The sequence below is a fragment of the Agelaius tricolor genome, unplaced genomic scaffold, assembly GCF_023055355.1.
Source record: "Agelaius tricolor isolate 1412-34295 unplaced genomic scaffold, bAgeTri1.0.p SCAF_22, whole genome shotgun sequence".
NCBI classification, from domain to species: Eukaryota; Metazoa; Chordata; class Aves; order Passeriformes; family Icteridae; genus Agelaius; species Agelaius tricolor.
Window position 1 is genome coordinate 2,524,696 of NW_027269282.1, and position 23,249 is coordinate 2,547,944.

General features: G+C 45.1%; 1 protein-coding gene across 5 annotated transcripts in view; it reads right to left on the reverse strand.

Annotated features, from left to right (window-relative positions):
• SH3PXD2A (SH3 and PX domains 2A) overlaps positions 1 to 23,249 on the reverse strand; it is a 245,823-nt gene that overhangs the window by 115,476 nt on the left and 107,098 nt on the right. For 4 of the 5 annotated variants that reach the window (XM_071446391.1, XM_071446390.1, XM_071446389.1 and 1 more), the window contains exon 5: positions 22,389 to 22,480. In XM_071446391.1, the coding sequence (XP_071302492.1) occupies positions 22,389 to 22,480 (92 nt within the window). Of the gene's footprint in view, positions 1 to 5,471; positions 5,519 to 22,388; positions 22,481 to 23,249 lie in introns of those variants that run through there. The other variant, XM_071446396.1, reaches the window with a different exon arrangement.

Consider the following 23,249-nt stretch of genomic DNA (forward strand, 5'->3'; position numbering starts at 1 on the left):
CCCTAACAGGATCACGCAGGAAATCTGGCCAGAAGAGCTGTCACTGACTTTCACAGCCAAAACCATGAGCAAGCCAGTGACACCTTCCATGCTGAAGCCATGCCGAGCGTCCTGGCACAGCCAAAGCTGGGGATGAGAAAGGTTTTCCTTTCCAAGTTGGCTCTTTAGCTTAGTGGAGCAGGAGCAAGGAGAGCCTGGTGATCTGCACAGCTTCCCAGGCCTGCAGAGATGATTCAGTCTAGTACCAAGTATTAAGGAGACAATTAGATAATCTTCAATCTCTTCCATATGCTTACAATTGTCTGATCCAGGTGTGGTTCTGGAGGTCTGCTTCTTTCCCATTCCCTCATCAAGTCTTAGATGTAATGGTATTAAATACCAAAAAATTATTATCATACCACTGATGGAAAAAGATAGGGCTGTAACACCTAATAAGAAGCCAGGTGGAAAAGCTATTTAATATCTGTTCATAGCAATATGTCACAGCTTTCCCACTGCTGTCTAGAGGAATTTCTGCTCTCTGGGGCACGAGAGCCAAGAGAGAGTCAGCTTCACCAGGTGAGCATGGCAAGGGGTGAGGCAGAGCATATCCCTGGAGAAAGCAGAAAACACACACCACCACGTCCAAAATCCAAGCAAACCAAATGCATTTTTGTCCAGCTCAGATAGTGTTTTTTGCTGCACAATAAATGCATGTAAAGCACCATCTCCCCACGATGTGGCAGTAGCTGCCTGCAGAGCCTGTGACTCGGAGCCTTCCCAATTCCGACCCTTGCCATCAAGTGGAGCTGTTTATACTGCATGCTACAAGCTGTGCAACAAATATGGCTTTGCAAGAGGGTGGGAGTGTTCTGCAAAAAACACCAACTGCAAACCTTAAAAATTTTAAGTTATCATCAGACACAGGAATAGTGAAACATGGCTGTGGTAGAAGGACTGTACACATCACATCCATACACATGCACATGAGAGCAAAATATTATTTCCTGCATCAAACAGCTCTTGACACATAAAGGACTTTTGGCTAAGTTTTGTGTGAAAACCTGCCAGAAATCTCTGCCCTCTGGGGCAATGTTGAACATAGAGCATTTTGTGGACAGGGGATAGATGTGCCTGTTAATGTCCCTGGCTGCTCTCCAGCTGAGGAAGTTCCTCTCCTGCCTTTCTGGGAAGCAAAGGACACCAGGCAAGTTTGCTGTACCAGCTATTGCTGGTGAGAGATGTCAGACTGAAGTGGCCTCTCCCAGGTGAAGCTCTTTGTAAAACAGAGGCCAGCAATGGGAGGGAGACATTGGACACCAACCCAATTGCACAGCAGTCTCACTGTAGTTTGCAAATGAAGGACAGGACACACAGGAAGAGCTTGTGCAAGGCTGGGATAGGAAGCTGTTCCCTCCCTACTGGTGAGTCCTTCTGCTGACATAAAGGGTCCAATTCATCCCCTGACACCTGGTCTCCACGAACACAGTTTTTACTGACTTGATCTTCATGCTGCTCTGCTCACAAGTCCTCCCTGCAGTGGCAGTCACAGGATCAGTCCTCTCCCCACCCTAAGGTCCTGCAGAACATGTTAGCCCACCCACACCTCAGGCTGCTGAGCTGGGCCCATGTGTGGCCCCCACTGCTGGATCTGCTGGGAGACCAAGGAGTGATGTCACCACTGACAAGAACAACTGCTGGATTGAGGGGACAATAAAAAAAGGCAACAGAAGAGACAAGGTGTTCATCAAGGGTGGGGAGAGCACAAGAGCAGCAGTTGAGTCCCATCAGGTATCACAGCACTTACCTTCAAGCAGTGTTAGAGTGTTAGTTCAATAAATGTTACAGACCTTGGATTCATGAGCCATTTTCAGCCAGCAAGGTTCAGAGGATCTATGGACAATCCATTGCTCCTTAGGCCTGGGGAGCAGTGACATGCAGGCAGCAACACCCCTGCCCAGGTGTTGCCAGTCTCACACTGAGGTTGCTCCTACATGCTTTACCTGTGGCACCCTGCCCTGCTTTTAGAATCCATACCTAGATCAGTGACACAGGACAGTGCAGTGAAAGGACTGCTCTGCCTTCAGCAGAAACTTCCAGGCCAGCACAATTCTCTTTCCAGCTCCCATGTAACCTGCTCCTCAGACAGAAGGGCCAAAGGGACACGCACTGGGCTTACTCTCCCACCTCCTTCCACCTCCCAGTGCACACATGAATGAGGACTCAACTGGGTTGAGACAAAATCTGAGAAGGGTTGGCCCTCTATGTTGGCCTCTGGTTTGCGGAGGAGAGCAGGTCCTGCCCAAAAAGCTGCCACGAGCCAAAACCTGGCCAGTGTGCAGTGGCTGGAGCCCAGGGAGGACACAAAGCTGCTCTCTGTGGCTCACACAGCCTGGCACTTCACTGGTGGGCACAGGTCAGCCTTCCCCACACAGTACCTGCAGCAGTGGGAGCTGCTCCATGCAGCCGTGCTCCCAGGCAGCCTGGTGCTCCCTCTCACGTGGCTTAGATGGCATTTCCCTCAGCACTGCCAGCCATGAGCCCTGCTCTCCCTGGGACACAGGAGTGCCTGCAGGCAGGGCAGGGCTGGCAGGGCTGTGTGCTGGGGTTAGGGCGGCTCCTGGGCTGGGGGTGAGCTGCAGGGTGAGCAGGGTGGGGGGCTCAGGACACCAGGATGGGCTCCTCCCCAGCTGCCCCCAGCAGGGCTGTTCTCCTGTGATAAGAACCATCCCTCAGCTCAGCTCTGCTGCAGGAAGTTTGTTCCTGTCACCCCATTTCCCACCTCCCTCCCCTCTCTCTGCAGGTTGAAGAGGTCGCAGCCTGGAATGTGCAGAGGAAGAAGGGGCACAGGAGCAGGCTGTCTCTGCCACCCTCTCCCTGGCTGGCCCCCAGTGCCTGTGGCAGGACCCTGCAGCAATGTGTTACAGAGAGAGAGGAAAGCCTAAGAGCAGCTCTGGGGGTTTGGTTGCCTTCTGAGCACAGGCTTGCAGCAGGCTGTTTGTGGACAAACAAGCCATCCCCTTTATAAATCCTTTATTTATTCCATTCCATTTCCCCACCCTTCTGCCAGAGAGTTTGTCCCTGGCACTGGGCAGTACAAAAGCTGATTCAACATCCAGCAACAGAGGGGAAGAGGTGGGAGCCCCAGAGCTGTCCGTGCTTGACACAGGACTCTGCTGGCAAAAATAACTCCTCTCCACTTTGAGAGCCCCTCTGCAAGCACATCTCCCCACAAAGTGGATCCTCTGCATCCCCTGATGCTCGCTCCTCTCCATGCTGAAGAGCAACAAATTAACATTTCCATTCTTTCTCATATGGGTCACTGGGTTGAATGAGAGGAGGCAGAATGTTTCTCAGCTCCCAGGTCAGCACTTTGCAATGCCTCTGTTTCTGTGAGTGCTACACAGGCAGGTTCAAACCCTTCCTCCAGGTCAAAGCAGCAGAACCCACCAGGTGCAGCAGCAGAAGCAGGATGTACAGTGGTGCAAAGCTGAGCAATGAATTGCCCAACCTCAAACCTCCAAAAAATGCCTAGGGACTGATGTATCCCCAGGGTAACTCAGTGATATCAACAGCATCATCACCATGGTGTCTGCCCAGCAATGTTACACAACCCCTACGAGGCTGCTCACTGTGCCAAACACCATGTCTGCCCCTGCAGCAAGAACCAAGAGTTTGTTGCAGGATCTTCCCCAGGTGCTGGACTTTGCTGGCAACCTGTGGGGAGGTGTTCCCTGCCTCTCTCTCCCTCACTGCAGTTTAAGAAAAGTCCTTGCAGCAGAGCACAGGGAGATCTCCAGGAGCACAGAGGAGCTGTAGGCATGGAGGGAATGGATCCTCTTTGCCATCTGTCTGAAGGAGCAATGCAGCCTTGACTCTTAGGCAGAGTCTGCAGGTGATTCCTCACTTACAGCAACCCAGGTGACTTTTGCCCTGCTATGCATCCACTGATTCCCTAAAGTCTTGTCCTGAGCCCCACTGGCAATCAGAGCAGACCTTGTCACAGGCAGCAGCACAGAGGAAATACATAGGAAGTCCAGTCCTTTCTATTAGTGTTTCAGAAAGGAGAGAATTGCTGCAAGAATCTTGTACTGAATCCAAGAAATTGCAACTCTCTGCTTCTTATTTCTACCTCTGCAACCTTAGATCAAGTGGCATTTAGAAACCAACAGAACAGGGCTGAAGGTCCTTACAACCTGCAAAGCTCAACCAAGAAAGTGATCTCCAAATGCTGGCAATGGCTGCCCCAGCTCTAATGATCCCCTTGGAGGCTCTTCTGCCTCTCAGCTAAGCACAGTAATACTGCCTTACATTTATTCAGACCATATGTAATACACACAAGAGCCCATAAAAGCTTAAACAGCACAATAAACATTTGGAAAAGCACAGTGACCAGATTTATGGGTTTGGATACCTGCCAGCATGACCCACCAGAATCAGATCCTTAAGTTTTTGTGTAAGTCCAAGACATACACACAACACAAACACAAATGTGCTGTTATCCTTGGAAAAAGGATAAACAGCCCCCAAAGCCCATCCCCAGCACTGGAACATGACGGCCTTTCACTGCATCTGATTGGACTTTGTTTAAATCAAAGCCATAAAGAAGGTCTTGGCGAGGAGAAATAAATGTAGCACAACAGAACTTCACCCCAGAGCACACTGTAAAACTGACAAAGAGGGAAAGACAAAAAGATTTAGACACTTAATTTCCACCGAAGGGAAGATGAGTCCTGCTGTAGAAAAAGAGCTGTGCTTTGCCAAATTCCAAGATACTTTTGTACAAAGTTTCCTCCACAGGGATGATGTGATACCTCCTGTGCCACCTACCAGTTTGGAGGAAGGGGGTGATGGCTCAGCAGAACAGAAAACGTGTGAAATGATGACAGATCCCAGGGTGTGCAAAACATTTTTACCCAAGGAACTGCAAAACCCTTGAGCTTTGAGTAAAAATTACTTTGGGATAGTGGGAGAGCAAGGCACCAGCAGGATGTAGAAGTTTCTCTATTTACCAAGCTTAAGAACAGATGAAAGAGTTTCAGTTTCCTGGCTTCTTGGGCATTTTATGGCACTGGGGTTTTTTATCTCTTTCACATTTAATAACATCTATGGCTAAACACAGTATTTTGAGTACCTACACCCCCTTCCAGTTCACAGGGATACTTCACAAGCAGGATTTAGCACAGTTGTGAGCATCCAGTGCTCAAGACAGAAACCAGGAGTCCTGGAGCCATGTTTTGTTCCCTCATCCAGGGCAGAACCCCATCCCCATCCTTAAAGCAAAAGGAAAGAGATAAAAGAACAACACAAGATACTGCTTTTGAGAAACCTGCCTCATTTGTTATGATAAAGGAGAGCATTACGGATTCACTGGAAAGAGTTGCCCACCTCCCACGCATAATTTCCCCCAAAATGTTTTTACAAGTCTAAGATGAGCTGCTACATAAAGTTATACAAAAGAAAGGCTAAAACTTGATGACAGATTTACTCACATAAGGCTCAGGACGTGATGATGCCCTCGCTGTTAAAGGACCAGCTCAGAAGCACTGCTCTGCTTTGCTCGCTGAATGCAGAAAAAGGCTGTTTGTGTTTGTCTGCTGCTCTGGGAGGTGGGCTGTGACTGAGAACAAAAGCCACATGCAAGGGCACATTCTCTCACCCACTGGCACGGGCACACTCAGGGACAGCTTTGCTGAGGACAAGGTCTGCCTGCAGCACCACTGCCATGGGGCAGCTGGGCACAAATGGGGCTTCTTCTCCCACATCAGAGCTACAGCCCACCCTGCTCCCTGTGCTGTCCTGCCATATAAAGAAGTGTGGACTGGTTGTTGTTGCTTCTGCACAGGTATCTGCTGTTCATCTCAGGGGAGGGACTTCAGATCAGGCAATTCACCACAGTTTGGGGAAGAAGACAACAGGGTGAGGTCGATCTTGAGCTAAAGATCCCCCTTCACAGGCTGACGAGCAGGGGGTGAGTGTATGGTTTTTTAGAGGACTGTGAGACCAGTGGTTGAAGCAGAGAATTCAAGGGCATCCTGAAGAGTAGTCCCCCTGAAACCTAGGGCAAACAAGTTCAATGTTTCTTTAGCACATTTTCCTCAAATATAGAATTTTGCAAAAATTGCCATTGACGCTGACCTGCTCCAGTAGATCCTGAAGTAACATATCAGCAAGCCAAACTGCTGGCATGCTAGGGGTGTTTGCAGAGGCAAATGGCAGAAAGTATGCCAAGAGTCTCAACATGAGGCTAAAATCCAGACCTTCTGGCTCCTGTTCTATCCTTGGTGACCTTTCAAAACCACTTTCATACTTTTGCTTCCCTGGTTCTAAAATAAAACCGTAGTATTTCACAGTCTAGCTGAGAGGGTTCATGTTTGGGCCATACCTCGAGGTGTAGAGTGAGATAAGTCTATAGAAGGGCAATGCAGTACTATTGCCATTGCAAATACTGGATGACTTACATGATGCTTTCTTTTCAGTATTATTATTAGGAACAATCCCTGGGAAGATTTTAGTTTCACTAAAAAAAGAAATAAGATAGATTATAGACAGCTAGGGACAAAAATAATCTGTTCCCATGTGGTTTGTGCTATTTAAAGGGACATAATACCTATTCTTGAAAAGACCAGTTTCAGAAGACAAACAACTGACATCTGTCAGCATAAAGAAATTTGGAAAAATAGACTTAATACCATTTTCCAGAAGCTTTAGCTGTGCCTGAGATGACCCACAGTACAGCAGCAAGCGGGTGGAGCATGCCCTGTGCAACAGAGCCCAGCCATCTCTTCTGTCAGAACACAAGCAGGGAGTAGTTTTTCTAACCAATTTTTAGAGGAGGATCTTGGTTTCAAGCCAGGAGGTTGAAGGGTGAACAGAGCAGCACAGGGCTTGGTGCATAGGGAGAGTACTTTGAGCCACGTTCCCACATTTCTGTTCACTGTCCCAGCTATGGTCAGGTGGGGAAAAAGTGATGCCGTCTGTTCAGCCTGAATTCCACTTCCAAATAATAGGCTGAGTTCTCTTCTGCTGAAGTATCTGGTGGTTGGACAGAAGCCACTGAGCTAACAACATCTGTGCCTCACAATGAACAACAGTTGGAGGCACCAAGAAACTGGCAGAGAGTGGGAATTTGCCCCAGACAACATGAGATAAAGCAAGAAAGTCTTGTTCCTCCTGCATTCCTTCTGCATCCTCCATGTCCATCTGCTGGGGAAAGCTGTCTGCTGGAATCCAGGGGTGCAAACAACCATGGGCTGAGCTGAGCGTGGGGCTGGAGCTGGAGAATGTGAGCAGACTGAGCAGGGGGACACAGCTGTGAGTACACGGATTTCCCAAATCACTTTTGGTTCAGACATGTGCTGACCCTTATGCAACTGCAGTGAAGCATTGATCTTGTCCTGGTTTACAACCTGGAGGTAATTTAGAGACCTCCACAGAGTGGAAAATCCCAAGCCACAGACTCTAGAGTTAGTTTGTGTGGGGTTGTGTCTTTGTATTTTGCTCTGGGACCAGCTAAAACTGCAGCAAAAACATTGGTAAAGACAGAAGGACACGTTCAATTAGTGCTGGTGCTGCCCATACAGTTCCTGTCACTAACAATCAGTGGGAAGTCAGTGAGAGATGTCTCAGACATAGCATTCAGAGGGAGATGCTCAGCACATCATCCACTGCTGTCTCATTTATTCCGAACACTTAAAACAAAATGTTGGGGCAACTACAGAGAGAACAAGGCTGAACATAGAAAAGTAAACTTGCTTTTCTTTGTCTCTAATATTAATAGGCATATTATGTAATTTTCTTGGCTTAGTGATCCAGCAACTCTAGTTACAAGACAAGATGGGATTTCCTTGAGGTCATTCCCCCAAACTGTGTGAGTTGTTATTTTCCTGGCTCACCCACAAACAGAATGGCTTGCTCTTCTGAAATACTAATGTCCAACTGTTGAAAGGTTCTGCCAATCAAAACATTGTGGCCTTACCCCGATTTAATAATCTAAGGCATCAATCTACCCTTTAGTATTTGTTTGATGTGTCCTGCACCCTGCTGAAATATCCCCTCCAGACCTCCCTGAGCTCAGGCTCTGATTGAAGAGGGATGCCATGCATCAGGCCTGCAGCTTTCTCTCTGAAATGTTTAGCAGGGGATGGTGGTAAAATGTATTTATTTTCATGTATTGAGGAAAGACCATATATTCCAGTCTCTTTTTTTTCCATCACTCAGAGATGGGCCTGAGGCCAAAACGGTGCTGCTAAGCTTGTTTTCTATTTAAAACCTTCATTTTTATTAATAACCCTTTACAGCCTCCACACCAGCACGGCGGGAGTTGCATTTCCGTGTTATGTCATCGTGAACCGTTATGTATTTAATTCCTGTACCCACAAACCCATATGGACATCATTAAACACGCACCATACAGCATTAAAACTCTGTTCCATAAAGTGTGATTTAGTAAAAAAAAAAGAGCTATGAAGTGGGGATTTCTCTTTTTTTTTTTTCCTAAGGTCATGGGAAAATAGAGAAGTAGGGGAGAGAGAAAAGGCTCAGCAGTGCTGCAGGTTAGCTCACAGCTCTCCACGCCTGCAGACTGAAAATCCAGCCTGCTTTATCCACCACAGAAGATTAATTACCCAGGAACTCCAGGCTGGTGATGATGAATTTCTGTTTGGCAGACCACAGAGACAACTTCTACAAAAATTACAGGTTACAAAACAGCAAAAATCCTTGGTGATTTTATTTCTGCCAAGTTAGTTTTCCATGACTTCTCCTCTTCTCCCTAAGAGATGCCTTTAGCAAGGCAAAAGAGCAGGTGTCCCCACATTGCTGAGGGTCAGTTATCAGGGCCACAAACACGTATGAGGGTGACACAGGGTTTGCTCCCAGTTTCTGTTACAGCCTCAGGCTGTACTCTATGCAAACATCTAACCCAGCAATGAGGCAAGTTGAGTACCTTCTGTCATCCCTCTGTTATCTCATATGTGGTATTGGGGATGAAAAGATATGAGGAAGGGAGAAAGTGATAGAAGAAATACATCAGAGAGCAAATAAAACCAATGAACAGAGTACCAGTGGAACAAATAGAAGTAAGTGTTGCAATGCTGGGGGAAACAGCACAGAACATATTGAGAAAAAAGAAAACAATATCCAAGGGATGTGAGGGTAATGAAAAACAAACCAAAAACCAAAACAGCGATAGCTAAAAATGACACAAGATATGCCAGCATGAGGCAGAGAAGCTGATGCAGTCAGAGATAAAGCAGGCAGGTAAGAAAACAAAAAAGAAAGCAATAGATAAGAACAAAGCACAATGTAAACATGTCATGTAAAAGATTTAGGTACATATGTAGAATAGCAGACAATAAGCAAATTGCCTACAACACACACTAGACACCTTCCAATGACCTAGTCCATTATACTGGAATGAGACCTGCCAAGCCCTGTTTGATGGATGAATTCCCTCTGCTCACAGAGCAAGTGCTGGCTGAAGTGAACAGACCCCAGTGGAAATGGTATCTGACAGGATGTTTCAGCAAGCACAGCCAAACAAAGGTGCTCCACACAGCCTTGTGCTTATGGCTTTCTCTCAGAGTAGCTGCTTTCCCTTATGGAGACTGCATTGATGCTTCACTGATTTTACAGCTACAGAATTAAAAGGCCCCCTCAAGGATACAGATGAGGATACATATCTAATTGCTTTCATGGCCTTTTTAGTTGGGTTTTGGAATTTTTTAAATGAAAAGGTTGTAAAAATAAATGCATAAAAACAACATCCAGGGCACACACAAATTATTTGCTATATCAAACCTCTAAATGATCAGGCCAATTAAGCCTTTCTCCTGTTTTGTGATATGTGTGTTTAAGAGTCTCCACAAGTAGATGTTAATCCTATCCTTTTCCCTTGAAAGCTGGTGACTTACTCCAGTTAAAATTGCTGTGTTGGCCCCAAAGCCTGTGTGCACATACTCCATACCTGCCCATCTCCAGGCAAGAAAGAAGAATTAACATGATTTGTAGAGGGGGCTACTGATGAATGAACCTCCTTTGTATCCCAACCCTCTCCAGAATTTTTATTCCCATCAAACAAACATACACATGCATACACACACAAATAACTCTGGGAGCACATATGCTCCTGTTGAATTCAATACAGTTACTCACTGTGTAGGAAACTACCCACGTGCATTAATGTCTGGGGGAGGAGGAGGCTGCTCTGGGGATGAGGCTGACAGCAAGTTTAATGTTATCTAGCTGCATTACTCTCGAGGTGAAATGTTTCTGACATGTGTCTCTGTTGGGCTGTGTCTTACTTCATTCAAAACCAGGAATTTGCTTTGATGTTTTGAAAATAAAGCCTTAAAAGAAGAAACAGACGTGACTGGCAAAACTTTTTCAGGAAAACTTGCAAAGGACCACTAGAGCTGTAAGCTATTTAATGGGTTTATTTTTGTCTGTTTTGGGTAAGTCCTCTTTTAAACTGATCATCACATATTCTACTTACACAGTTCTGTGGCATGTGAGTATATCTGAGCTGAATGAATCTGAAGTGGAGATTTTCTGAGCATATATTCAAATAGACAATATCATGTCAGAGAGCAATGTTTGTTTGTTAAAGCCCAAAATTCTCGTTTGCTGATATTAATTCAGTCTTCTCTCAAACACTGCTTATCCTGCCAGAGATCAAGATGAATTGGGCAATAAACCAGGGCTCAGTAGTTTATATGCCTGTCCACAAAAACACTAAATATAAACTACTTGTCAGGAATCTGCAAGGACAAAATTATCTGATTTATGAGGATGCTGAATGATTGAGCCAAGACTGTATTAAAAAAAAAAAAAAGCAAAAAAAAAGCAAAAAAAAAGCCTTAAGAGAAAGCAGGCAAAAAAGGGAAGAAAAACGAGTACTAATTATATAAATCACTGGAGACCAGCCTTCCATAAGAAGAGGGGGAAAGGGACTGCTCGATGCCTGTTTCATCCCTTGCCTAACAATCCGAAAGCACATAACTTTCAGAGAACTGCATTTTTTCACAGGCTGGAAGCACCACAAAGCATCCTTCATCAGCCTGGCCTTTTGGCTGTTCTCCTTCTCCAAATGCAAATTCTACATCTGGAAATAGCAGTAATCCTCTCTCCTGCCTGAAAGCCTCCTTTTATCTCCATTCTCCTCAGAACTCCTACTTCTTGCAACTCCTCACTCTGACATACGACTTTATTGAAGGGATTCAAGGCTTTCTGCTCATCTGCTGAATGTCTGCCTCTCATTAAAGCCCAGGCTCACCTTTGGAGCTCTCTCGCTGGCCAGCACAGGTCACCCTGTCCTCCCTCGCCAAGCATCTGTAACACAACCCCCTCCTGAACACTGCGAGGAGCAGAGCACGGTAACAATGAACATTAACAGAAGCTCATTTATCAGGGCTGGCAAGAAAAGCCTCTCATTAGCTGGGACGGCCGGTGCAGCTCGGCCGCGGGGCTGCTCCTCCCCCAGGGGATGACGCTGATGCATCAGGAGCATCGCGAACGCCCCAAGTGCCGGTCCCACAGACCCCGGCTTTGTGCAGCGAGACAAACAACAAGAGAGCTTTCCACTGACCTCTGCTGCAAGAGTTTACAGCTGTGTGCAGCGTCCCGGCAGCAGCCTGGCCCTTGGTTTCACTGCTAGGTACGTGTGGAGGTGAAGGAACCAAGCCAGATCCACCCTGCAAGGTGCCTCAGCATCCAGGTCAGCTGCAGGCACTGCAGAGGTTATGTGCAGCTGAAGAACCCTGTCATTGGGACTACAGAAAGTGCTCAGTTCTCTTACTCATGTGACACCCAAATTTAGGAGCTGTGTTGCTAAAATGTCCCATCTTGTAGGAAGAAATGTAGAACACTGGTAAGGTGTACCAGTTCCCCTACAAGAGTAAAAGCTGCCCCAGTTACTACTCATTTTACATTTGCCCTTACTTTCAGGATTTGATGACAGCCTTATACCCCACTTTCTGCTCCTGTGTTCTGAGCAGCTGAACCAATTCTGACTTGGGGTGAAAATTCACAGCACCCCTGCCAGTGTCACAGTGCTGTGGCTGGGCTTTTTCACAGCAAAACCCTTCCTGCTCCTCCTTTACCTCCCAAATATTCCCAATGCCCCAACCAAGGGCTGCACCAGGGCTTACACTTTGATGCTTTCATGAGTTGTTTTTCTGCTTGCCAGAGGCTGGCACAGGAGAAAGGGATCATGCACATGGCTGATGCTGTCCCAGAGCTGTCTGCTGGAAGAGTTGAGGAATTGTGTAGGCAGCACCAGGCACACCTCAGGACTGCCAGAGGCAGAGCAAGTCCCAGCCCAGAGACCTGGGCACCACTGCAGCAGGGGTCACCTGCAAAGCTGCCTGCCAGATGTCTCTGTTCATGTTTGTTCACTCCACAGCCATCCTGCTCCTCAGTAGGGCCAATGAAAACTATTTCAGGGACCACATTTCAACAGGAACTGAGAGGTTCATTTTTGGATCAATGTTCTCATAAAAGAAAACTCCCCTTTTAGTTGGATTTAGAGGATAATTGACATCTCCACAAAATAATGTGTTTTGAAATTTTAGCATCCTCAATTTTAGCATCCTATGCAGCTTCCCTAGAAAGAAAGGATGATGTTGGTGAGGATTGTTGGTAAGGATTTCCTTCTAATCCTTAGGAAAAGAACCAGCAATGAATCCAATGGGGAGCAGCAGAGACAGCAGCACTGCAAATTCACTAGTGCACCAGGAGAGCTTCAAGCCTCTGATGAACACTGTCTCTGGCATGAGTCACTCACACCTCACTCCTGGCATGCTTGGATGGGAAAGGAAAAGGTTTATCTTTTAGATATGGTGCCCCAGCTGTTCTAATCCTACAGTTGTTGCCATGGCTGATTTCTCATACAGAAAAATATACTTTTTTGGTCCCCACCATTCAACATTTTATTCTTCTTTTATATTTTCAAGTGCTAGCAATCTCAGGTTACTGGTGATTTTTTGTGGTGATTCCCAAACGAGCCTGAACTGCTCTGATTTTTCAAACCCACAAGACTGTAATTGAAAGCAAATGTAATCAGACATACACAATGTTCTGAGGCTCACCACAGTGCACTGCAGTCAGCATTACTGGAGTGGCTGTTAAAACTCCTTGGAGCTGGGAAGAAATACAGCTTGCAAGAATCCAGCAAATAACCAGCATTTATTAGATTATACTAAAGTATTGCAAAGCCACAGTCAATCCTCTATTCACTACATATCTAAGGTCTGTTTAAATGAACATCTTCCTGAGCTTAGGCCAATTGTTTTAAGAAATGAACAAGGAAACAAGGAAAGAATTCTACTTCTAACACAGCAAATTCTGCAATCCTTACATCACTGTCAATCTCATATTGTCCATTACTGTCTGCAGGGTCATTCCAATCAAACTCTGCATAACTGGAAAGAGGCCCAAAAACAAAGGGTATCTTTGAACCCAGACACACAGCTCTAGCTGGAGATAAGCACTAGCAAATCCCTTCCATAAAACTCCCCAACAAGATGCAAGCATTAAAAGAGAGGGTGGTGGTGTGATGGGGCAGGGGGGAGGGGGGTGGTTAATTGAATTCCCACTGCCTCTTGAGTCTGCACTTAAAAGCAGGTCTAGGGTTATCTGTGAAATTTCAATTAAATCAAAAGCTTTGATAACATGATAAGTCATTCCAGAGTTTGGAGTCAAAACACGTTGTTATTTGATCCTCTGCTTGTGTTTCTGGGAACAGCACGCATGAAAGACAGTCAGCAGCAGAACAGTCAGGAAGATGGAAAGGGTGGAAATGAATCTACTAATAGATCACTGTGTCTCCTTCACCCAGAGCCACTTGAGGTCTGGTATTTTTTTATATATACGGAGTCCTAAAGGTACCCCATTTCTCATGAGACAGAAGACAGAGCAAAAGAGATTACCTGGGACATGTGCAGCACTCCAGGGGATGGCTCCCTACTGCCACAAAAGTTGGGTTTTTTTCCCAGGCTTGCTGTAAACAAGATTTTTACCTGCAACAACATTGGGAGCTGAATGCAAATCTCTGTGACAGACACAAAACACTGAGCCCTGTGTATGTAATGGAATGGATTGCTAGCACAAACTCTTTGGTGGTCTCAGATGGACAGGTAAAGACAGGTATACTGAAAAATAATAATATGATTCAACCAAGCCAGAACCAAAACCTAGCTCTCATCTCAACAAAATGCAGGAGAGGCAGCAGCTCTCCAGAGAGACATGACTTGCTTTACCTGTTGTCCAGCACCCTTTGATTGCTAAGGCTTCCTTCCCTCTCTTCAGAGGCAAGTGCTGGATGAGAAGGGCAGTGCCAGAGACTCTCAAAGTCCTGTTTACTGAGGAACATCACCTCTGCTTACCAGTGTTTAGACAGCAATGCTTCACCTCAAATAAATGTGAGATTTCAACTCCACCTGGCCTGTGATGGTAAACAGCATTAAAATACATTGTAAGCAACACCTTCCTTTATCACATATAGCACAGCCTGATAAAATCCTATCAAATGTAATGGGATGTCTTACTTTGCCCCCAAACAGTTCAAAATCACACAGAGGGTCACACTAGGCATGTGCACATGAAACTTTTATAACCAGTGAGGCTACTAATCCTCAACAGTGCTAAAAACAAAGGGACTCTCCAGACAAGCAATGTCAAAATTACACAGCAATCGACAACAGAGAGAGCAGACCACTGAAAAATCCCATCTGACCCCAGGCACCACTGGGGGATAAGTTATCACCCTGGCAGCAGCCACCCCATTAAGCCTGTCTGTCCCTAGAACCCTCCTCTTCAGAGTGAAAGATCTTCACTAAACAATAGTGTGACCATATTATAGACACAGCCACAACAGGCTGAGTTCTTCTCTGTGATATAATCATATCTGCAAGGTAAGCTGCCTGTTCTGGCTTTCCAGAGATGTGACACACAGAGGACAAGACAGGCTATACTCAACTCTGTCATGTTAGTGCAGAGAAAACTCCACCCCAGCTCCTCCTGCCTGGCAGGTGATGAGTCAATGGTGACAGTGTGCAATTAACCTGCCAGCAGGGGCTCACCAGAGCAAGAAACCCAGATAAAAAAAGGAAGTCCCTGTCCCTCGTCCTCTCCTCAGTTCCAGGCTTATCCACAAAGAAGATGAGGACCAGACACTTCTCTTCTGTATGGAGATAAAGATCTCTTTTGTGTCTATCAGCACGGGCAATTCAGCCCTGTGGGCTGCAAACCAAGCATCACCTGCCTTTAAACAGAGAACTCCAGGAGATCCTGTGGCATTGAGCCAAACCTCTCTAGAAATGAGTGCTCAAGGATAACTGGAACCTCAAATCCTTAACAACAAACTTGATAATCTCTGAATCCAGTTATTTTGGTTCTGATCCAATCCTGCCTCATTAGGCCAGGGTTCCCCCACTGCCATAAACAAATAAATTTACTGTTTTGACTTTCTAACTGGTTTTGCATCTAGGAGCACCAGCAGAACAAGCTTTCCTGACAGATTTTGGAAGTAATGTTTCTTCCAACATTGAGTGATGATTTTTTAAAACAAATTAGTTTTGTAACTGGTCATCTCTAAAACTGTATTATGGAAAGAATGGGGTTTCCTTACCAGAATCAAAACCTCTTAGCAAATCTCTGTAACCTAAACTCTGCAATCATTCTGCAGGTAGAGCCAGGAGATGTAAGGAGCCTTTCCAACATCACAAAATAAATCAATGAGACAGTAAGGAGCAAATTTCCCAGTGCCCTGCATTAACCACTCAGCTTCTTCAGAAAGAAGAAATTTTATGGTTTAAGTTAAACAGTAAGCAAACTACTACTTTCTAATCTACAAAATGGGCACTGACAAATCATCAGCAGTGATTGCTCCTTTAGGATATGAGTAAGATTACTGGACAGGAAGAAAGATCTTGAGCCAACATGTTTGGCATTTAGTTTTTCTAAAGGCAACGTCTCTGCATTTCAAAACACCTGAGTCACTACTCTTCTACAGTGAAAGAAAAATATTTTTTTTTAAATTTGTGCTCACAAACAGTGCAATTTAACCAGCACTGACAGACTCTTGTGTTTCACCCCAGCAAGGCACTGTCCAGTGCCACTGCTGAAGCTGCTGGGTGTTGGCAGAGCTCTAATCTCATTCTCATACTGATGAATTTCGAGTAAGTCTGTTTATTCTTAATCCATCCTGTGCCCATGACAGCATCCCACTTTTAAACCCTGCAGCCTGCTTATAACCAATCCAGGCAAAAGCTATTTCTGTACACTTGGCTGCCAGTGCTGAGTGTCAGTACATTAAACTGTCTTTGCTCCTCTCAGCTCTGTGTCCTTTCACAGTCAGGCCTAAAAGCATGAGCCAACCCAAATGTGATACCCCAGGCAAGGGATATAAGCTCATGTTCCTCCAGCTGCCATTTTCTATAGGTTTTTTTTTTCTGGCTGCTGAACATATTTCATTTAATATGCTTTCAGTTTTCCCCCAGGTTTATTATTTTATATTCATCTACATGTAATTTCTTTTTTCATTTTCTGAAAGAGTAGCAAAAAAAAATTCAATCTTTTCTCAGGAAGGCTGAGTTATTTGCTGGTATCACCAATGCTGCAGCCAGTAGCAAATTTCAATACCCTCCATTTGATATCCCAGTCCAAATCACTTTATATACTAAAAACAAAAGGGAAAGGCCCATGTGAAACTGAAGAAGAGAACAAGTAATGAATCTGTTATTTCCTTTTTTCCATTCCTGCTTAGTTTATTTAAGCTAACAATCTCCAAGCCTTCCAGAGATCAGGAGCACTGATGAAAGGCAGCACACCCAGGGGGAACCACAGCCTCACCTGATCATGGCCCAGAGTCTGAGCTCCTGCTCTCGGGGTCACCACTGGGGACTGGCCACACTTGCTCCCCTCTGTTCCTGGGCTGCCTGACCTCTCAGCCACAGACGGTGACAGTCCCATGCTGGGAGCAGGACACTGTAAAGCACTTCTGAGACTTTTTTTTCCCACAAATTTAGGTGCTGAGGCCAAATATTACTAATAAATACAGCCCTAAACCAAGCATGTTTCAGAAAATAAACACAGGTGCTCTGCTACACTGGAGATGCTCGAAGAGCTGTGGTACCTAATTCCCAGTGAAATCAGGGAGAGCTGGGTGACCAGTTAGGAGTATCCAAGCAAGGCTCTTGGCAATAACAGCCCTGATGCATTATTGCATCCTTAGCTACCTAAACCTCGGTGAATAAATAATTCTTTGAGAATAATAAATTTTTCTTCCCTTCAAGGCAGTGGGTTTTAACTGCCTTATCCTGTCACAAGCTTTAATCAGAACTTTTTCCACTCTGTGTTTCATAATTTACTTCCCAGGTAAAAAAAATCAAAGCAAAATAAAACCGCTATCTCTTTTCTTATTTTGCATTTTTTAGGGATATTAATTTCCATTCTGCCTCTCTCAAGTGGAACAGATTTCCCAAATAAAATGTGTGTGCATTGAGCTGTCACAGTAACAGTGCCAAGTTCAGACTCTAACGCCAATTGTCATCAACTGGTGCTGAGCACATTCCTAAATGATGTGGAAATTACTGTATTGCAAGTCCTGTAAAAAAGAACAATCACAAAAAAAGAATGTCAGCTTTCCTCACAGCACACCTGCTCAGAGACTCAGCTGTGCAATGTATTGGGAAACACAGTTCAAAAGCAATACAATATAAGTGAAATATAAGCAATGAAATATAAGGGATGAAATGTAAGAGAAAATATTTTCATAATATCTAAACAAATCTGAATAAATACAGATATTTTGCACATGAAAAGTTTTCTTCCTCTACCAATAGGTAATTGAATTGTTATTACAGAGCAGGTCTGGGAAATAGAAATAATTGTATATAGACACAGTCATGCTTATGGATAGAAAATAGTGTATTAGAGAGCTGTGCTTTAGCACCAATATGCTCATTAACTAAAGCAGCTTCCTTAACATGGTCCCTCCATTACCCTGGCTGTTTCTGTTCAGCATCCTTATCAGGAATTTGTAATACATGAAGAATAAGAGGAGAATCCAGCTTCCATTTTACAGTGGCTGCCTGGCATCAGAGCATCCGAGTGTTACACCAATATTTATTTATTTTTGACAGAGATATGATCAGTAAAGCTCCTGGCTACAGACCACAATAGAGCATTTCTGTTCTTTAGTAAAGGCACCTTCAGCCTTAACTGCATTTTCTGCATGAACCCTCATAATATGTCATATACCTATAATTTCCCTAGCTTTTCTGGATTTGCATATTGTTTGAAAATTGCTTTATGATTCTTACAGGAAAATTATTCTCAGATACTGAACACTGCTTTAAATTCAGCTGATAATATTATTAGTGGTGTTTTAAACAGAAATCTTGTGTGAGACTGTATGCATTTCTATAGAGGGAAGTATTGGAGAACTGAATTCTTGGCTCTTGATCTGCTCTTTAGACTGGATCTAGACACAAAGAAAAAACAAACTCTAACAAGAGTGGTCTGGCTGTGATACTTTGAAATTCACTGCAAAAAAGCCCTAAGACCAGTAAACCATATGCAATGTCTAATTGATTAATCCTACTTTTTGGGTATTTTTGTTATTTCTAGTAAAATAGAATCATTTAAAAAATTGGCTTCTGAGATTTTGTTTGTTGACTGTGAGCCCTGGCCTGACCTCAGCCTTGAATTTAAATCCCCAGCAGAAATCTGAAATTAATCTACCTCTGGTTTAGTTATCAGTAATTATAATTATTAACAGAAGTATGCAGTAAATGAATGGTTTTTTAGTGACATGGTGTTTACTTAGAACAAAGGATAAATAAAAACACACTTCCTTCTTACCTCACAGTGTCTTTTCCCATGGCAGTGCAGGATCTGGCCCTTACACGGGTATGGTAAAGGACACAAGCCCAGCCATGTGCCTACAGACAGAGGTGTTTGCCCAAACATTGAAATGTCACATATTGGAAACAGGAGCAGTTGAGAACTGCTCCTCCTGTACCAGGGCTGGTGGTTTGAAGCTTGCTTTCCCTGCGGCTAATCCAGGGGTGGAGTGAGAGCAGTCAGACAGCTGCCCTGGGAACACTGTCATCCCAACCCTGCCTGGCACATCACTTCTCCCCTGGCCCCCCAGATCCCTTGCAAAAGCCATGCTTTCACCATGTGGAACAGCCTGAACAGCTCCTAGACCATTCCACACAGGAATTTAGTGTCCTGCCAAGGTCCCTCCCATGGCACGTGAAGGAAACCTGCTGTTGGCAGCTACCTGGCCTGGAGCTATCTCCACCAGCAGGAGCAGGCTCGGAGGAGACTGTCAGCCAGTGCAAATACTGAGATTTCTTGAGACATCTCTCCAGCTCTGCCTGTGAGCTGCTGTACCCAGGAGAGGTTTAATGGGCTGGAAGAAATACCTTCTGCCTATTGTCACAGGACTTGAAGGCCTGGACCATCACCAAAACAGGAAACAGAAAACCTAAGCTGTGAATTCAAGCGAACAAACTGGCCAGATTCTGAGAGATTGGGAAAGGCCAGCTTTTGCTGAGCAGCTCACAGCCCAGCACGGCAGGCACTCAGCACAGCAGCAGTAGGAAATGGCTCTGCAGGGAGCAGCCAGCCAGCCAAACACGGCACAGCCCGGGCAGGAGCCACAGAGAGGCAGGGAGGAGGCAAGGGCAGGGCAGATGAAGGGCTGTAAGGAAGAAGCCAGCAACCCATTTGTAACATCCAGTGCCTAAGGAGCTGCAGGGGAGTTCTGGTGTCCTTCAGGACAATAGGAACAGAAGTGAAGAGCTCAGCTTTGTGGCTGGATTAATGCAGTGCTACATGGATTAGTGCACCATAGCAAGCCATGGTTCAGCAATTAAAGGCATGGATACCTCTCTGCACATCCCAGCTGCTAGGTAAACCCTTTTTTTTGTGTCTCCTCCCTCAAAGTCTAAACTCCCATGTATTTCTGTCTGGAAGCACAGGTTTAGTCACTGAGACTCAACTCAATGGACTCTCTGGGCTCAACAACTCAAATGCACATGGGTTACACTCCTGAAAATTAGTTAGTTAATTAAACCCTAGGTCAGGCTTTGTTTTATGAGGCCAAGCTGCTGCATAAAAACTGAGCAGGTCAACATGAAACTAAAGATCATCTCATTGTGCACAGAGAGGAGACATGCAGGCAGCAGAAGCAATTCTGTTCTCTGCCCCTTGGTGGCCGAGTCACTTGCTTATTGTTCTTTAACCCAGCAAGCTGAATGCCAATGTCTGTGCTGACAGAGCAACATACAAACTACCTCTGTGCTGAGGGCTAAAAGAAGCAGCTGAAGAAATAGATAACATAATTAGGATAGTCTAGATGATGCCTCCAGGCTACAGCCCTACCTCCAGTGAGAGGAATGATGAACAATGAGGTCCAGGGAAGACTGAATTCAAAGGGCTTGGGCACCACTGGCTCACTGTTTCTGGAGGGGCTTGACAGAGTAAGAAAACAAGGGAATACACTGAGATTTCTCTGGAATCATGCTCCTTCCTGCAGTGCCTGCTGAGGTTCAGAATCGCCCTGGAGGTGTCCTTCCCCCAGACCCTACACAGTGGTCCAGTGAGCCTCAGATCTCCTCCCTTCCCCCTCAGTTCACAGAAGAAAAACACTAAGATGTTTCCGTTGGCTTTTACATCATCTTTTTGTAGAGACTAATCTTCAGTTTCAACAATACATCTTTTGTGAAGCACTCCCAGCAGAAACCTTAGACACCTTCCCTAAGATCTGTTTGCTTACAGAAGACGAGGTAGGATTTGTTTAAACCCAGCTAGATTAATGTCTTGCAGACATTAGTGAAGTGAGATTTAATCAGGTTATTGCTCTACATTTTCCAGGAAAATAAATCACACTTATTACTAGGTTGGAATAGGATGCAAGGCTTGGGCTGAGAACATTTAGTCTTTTTTGTTTTTCCAGAGGGGAGTGAAGGGATAACTTGAAAATTCCTGCAAGGCTGTCAAACAGGCCCTCTACAACTTTGAGTAGGGACAAGGGATGCAAGCCATAATGGTTGGTGTACATCTGGGGGTGGGCCTGGGTCCCAGGCCCCTGCCTTGCAGAGGTGCTGTAGGGTCTGCATCAGTACAGAAAGCAGACAGGAATACCAAGCAGACTCATAACCTCCATATGAGATCCTCCATGTGAACTCTTACATAACTCCCAGGACCTAACTTCTCTTCTGGGTGTGTGTTTCTGCCTGGCACACAGGGATGTGTCTTTGCACGGCAAATGGGGTGTTGTGGGATCAAGCAACCTTTGCAAACCTACTTGCAGACCCTAAATGGAAACTCTCAGTGATGCTAGTAGTGCTTTCTTTAGTTAACACATGTTAACACATCTCCTTGTACAAACCTGTGCATGTGCAAGGAACAAAGTCTGGGAAATCAAATTGCAAAGCTCCTCCTCTCTTTTTCACCAACATGGAAGCAGACAGCTGAAGCCAATATAAATCTTATCAATAACTACAGGTTTGCATGTGCTGAAGTGCCCAAAACCCATAAGCTTTGCATCCATTTCCCCTTATCCAGTGGGCTGTGCAAACATGAGAGAAAGCAAATTACGGTAACGCTGCCTGCAATCAGGTTTCAAATCATGCAACAAAGCAGCACAAAACACAATGGGACCAAGTGAAAATCTTATTGCAGAGTACAATAAAATATATCCTGTTTGGGATGAAAGAGAAAAGGAAATACCAGGCCAGGCAGCTCTGTTGCTTGTAAATACCCTCCTGCCAATGCTTTCCCTGGATAAATGAGTCCTATGGACCCTGAGTGCACCAGCATGAATCAGCCTGTCTGCTCCAAGGTAAAGGCTACAATTCTGTCTCGTGTTTAATGGGAGCTCTTTCCCTCCTCCTTTTCTTGGCTTCCTGCTCAGAAAGAATAGACTCTCCAGAGAGAATTTTGGATCTGGACCACAATCTTGCTCCCTACCGATAGCTAAGTATCTCTGGGCAGGAGTACATTTAAAGAAGCAGCTGGTAATTATGAGCCAAGTGCTTACTGGCAGGATTTCCCCCTGCTACTGAGCCAATGTTTTTTGGGAACTAAATGACTCCCTGGTGATAACTATCAGGTAAAACCTACAAACCAGGGGAGGTTCCCTCATTAGAACCATGAGCAAGAAACAATGCAAAGGTGGGTGGAGAATGGCTGAAAATTGTGTCTGAGGGCTGCTTGACTTCCCTGTCCTCCACTCACCCAAAGTGGTTGTGTGTAACTGCTGGGCATTTTCTAGGTAGTAATGAAAGTTACAAAATCTGTTCCCACGTCTACAGCAGTAATGAAAACAAATGACCTTTTCCTTCCAGCTAATCAAAATGTATTGAGCAGCACTGAAAAACCATCACCACACTTACTCTTTTGGAGGGTTAAGGTCTTCTGGGCGAGCCTCGAAGAACCTGAAGACTTCATCACACTGTGAAATATGGGGAGGAAGCCGAACCAGTGCCTGCAAAACAAAACAGAGGGTGAGAAGCACTTAGACATAAGCCAAGTTTAAAACATGGCATCAAAATCTAAACTGCCAAGCACAAGGAGGCAAAACAGTCCTGGCAAGGGGAAAGGAATACTGAAGAATACAGGTTAGCAGCACACCTGGCTACTAACCTGAGAAGAAAGGAAACAACAAGCCCTGACTGCAAATGTCAGGTAGGAAGCAATGAATTCAGACAAGCAGCAGTTCTTAGAATCAGCCAATGTAATTTATTTTGCCACGTGCTCAAGAGCAGAGTTTGGTCCATAAGTGCAAAACCATGACACTGCACAGATAAGTGCTCTGTGGCTGGGACAGTCTGTGATATGGGCTTGCACAGCACCTCACACACTGAGGTTAGGGCTTACAGGCCTTGTGTCAATGCACACAAATTCAACACCCACTCAGACAACAGATTAATGTGTTCATAAAGCCTTCCATGAAGCACTGTCCACACAAAAAGTAGAGTTTGCTAAAAAAAACCCCATAACCAAACCAAACCAAACAACAATTTGCTCCTAAATTAACAGGAAAGGAAGTTTGATTAGGTGCCTGAAAAAAACAAATCAAACCCAACCAAAACACAGAGAGGCTTTTTTTGAATGAAGAAGGTTGCACAGCACATCCTGGCTAGCAGTGTCTGTGCACTGGCCTTGGCAGAGGGACATAGCACTTGTCACATTCAGCAATAGCTAAGTACAGTCTGGGCATCAACCACATTATGTTGAAGTGTACTGGAAAGCAA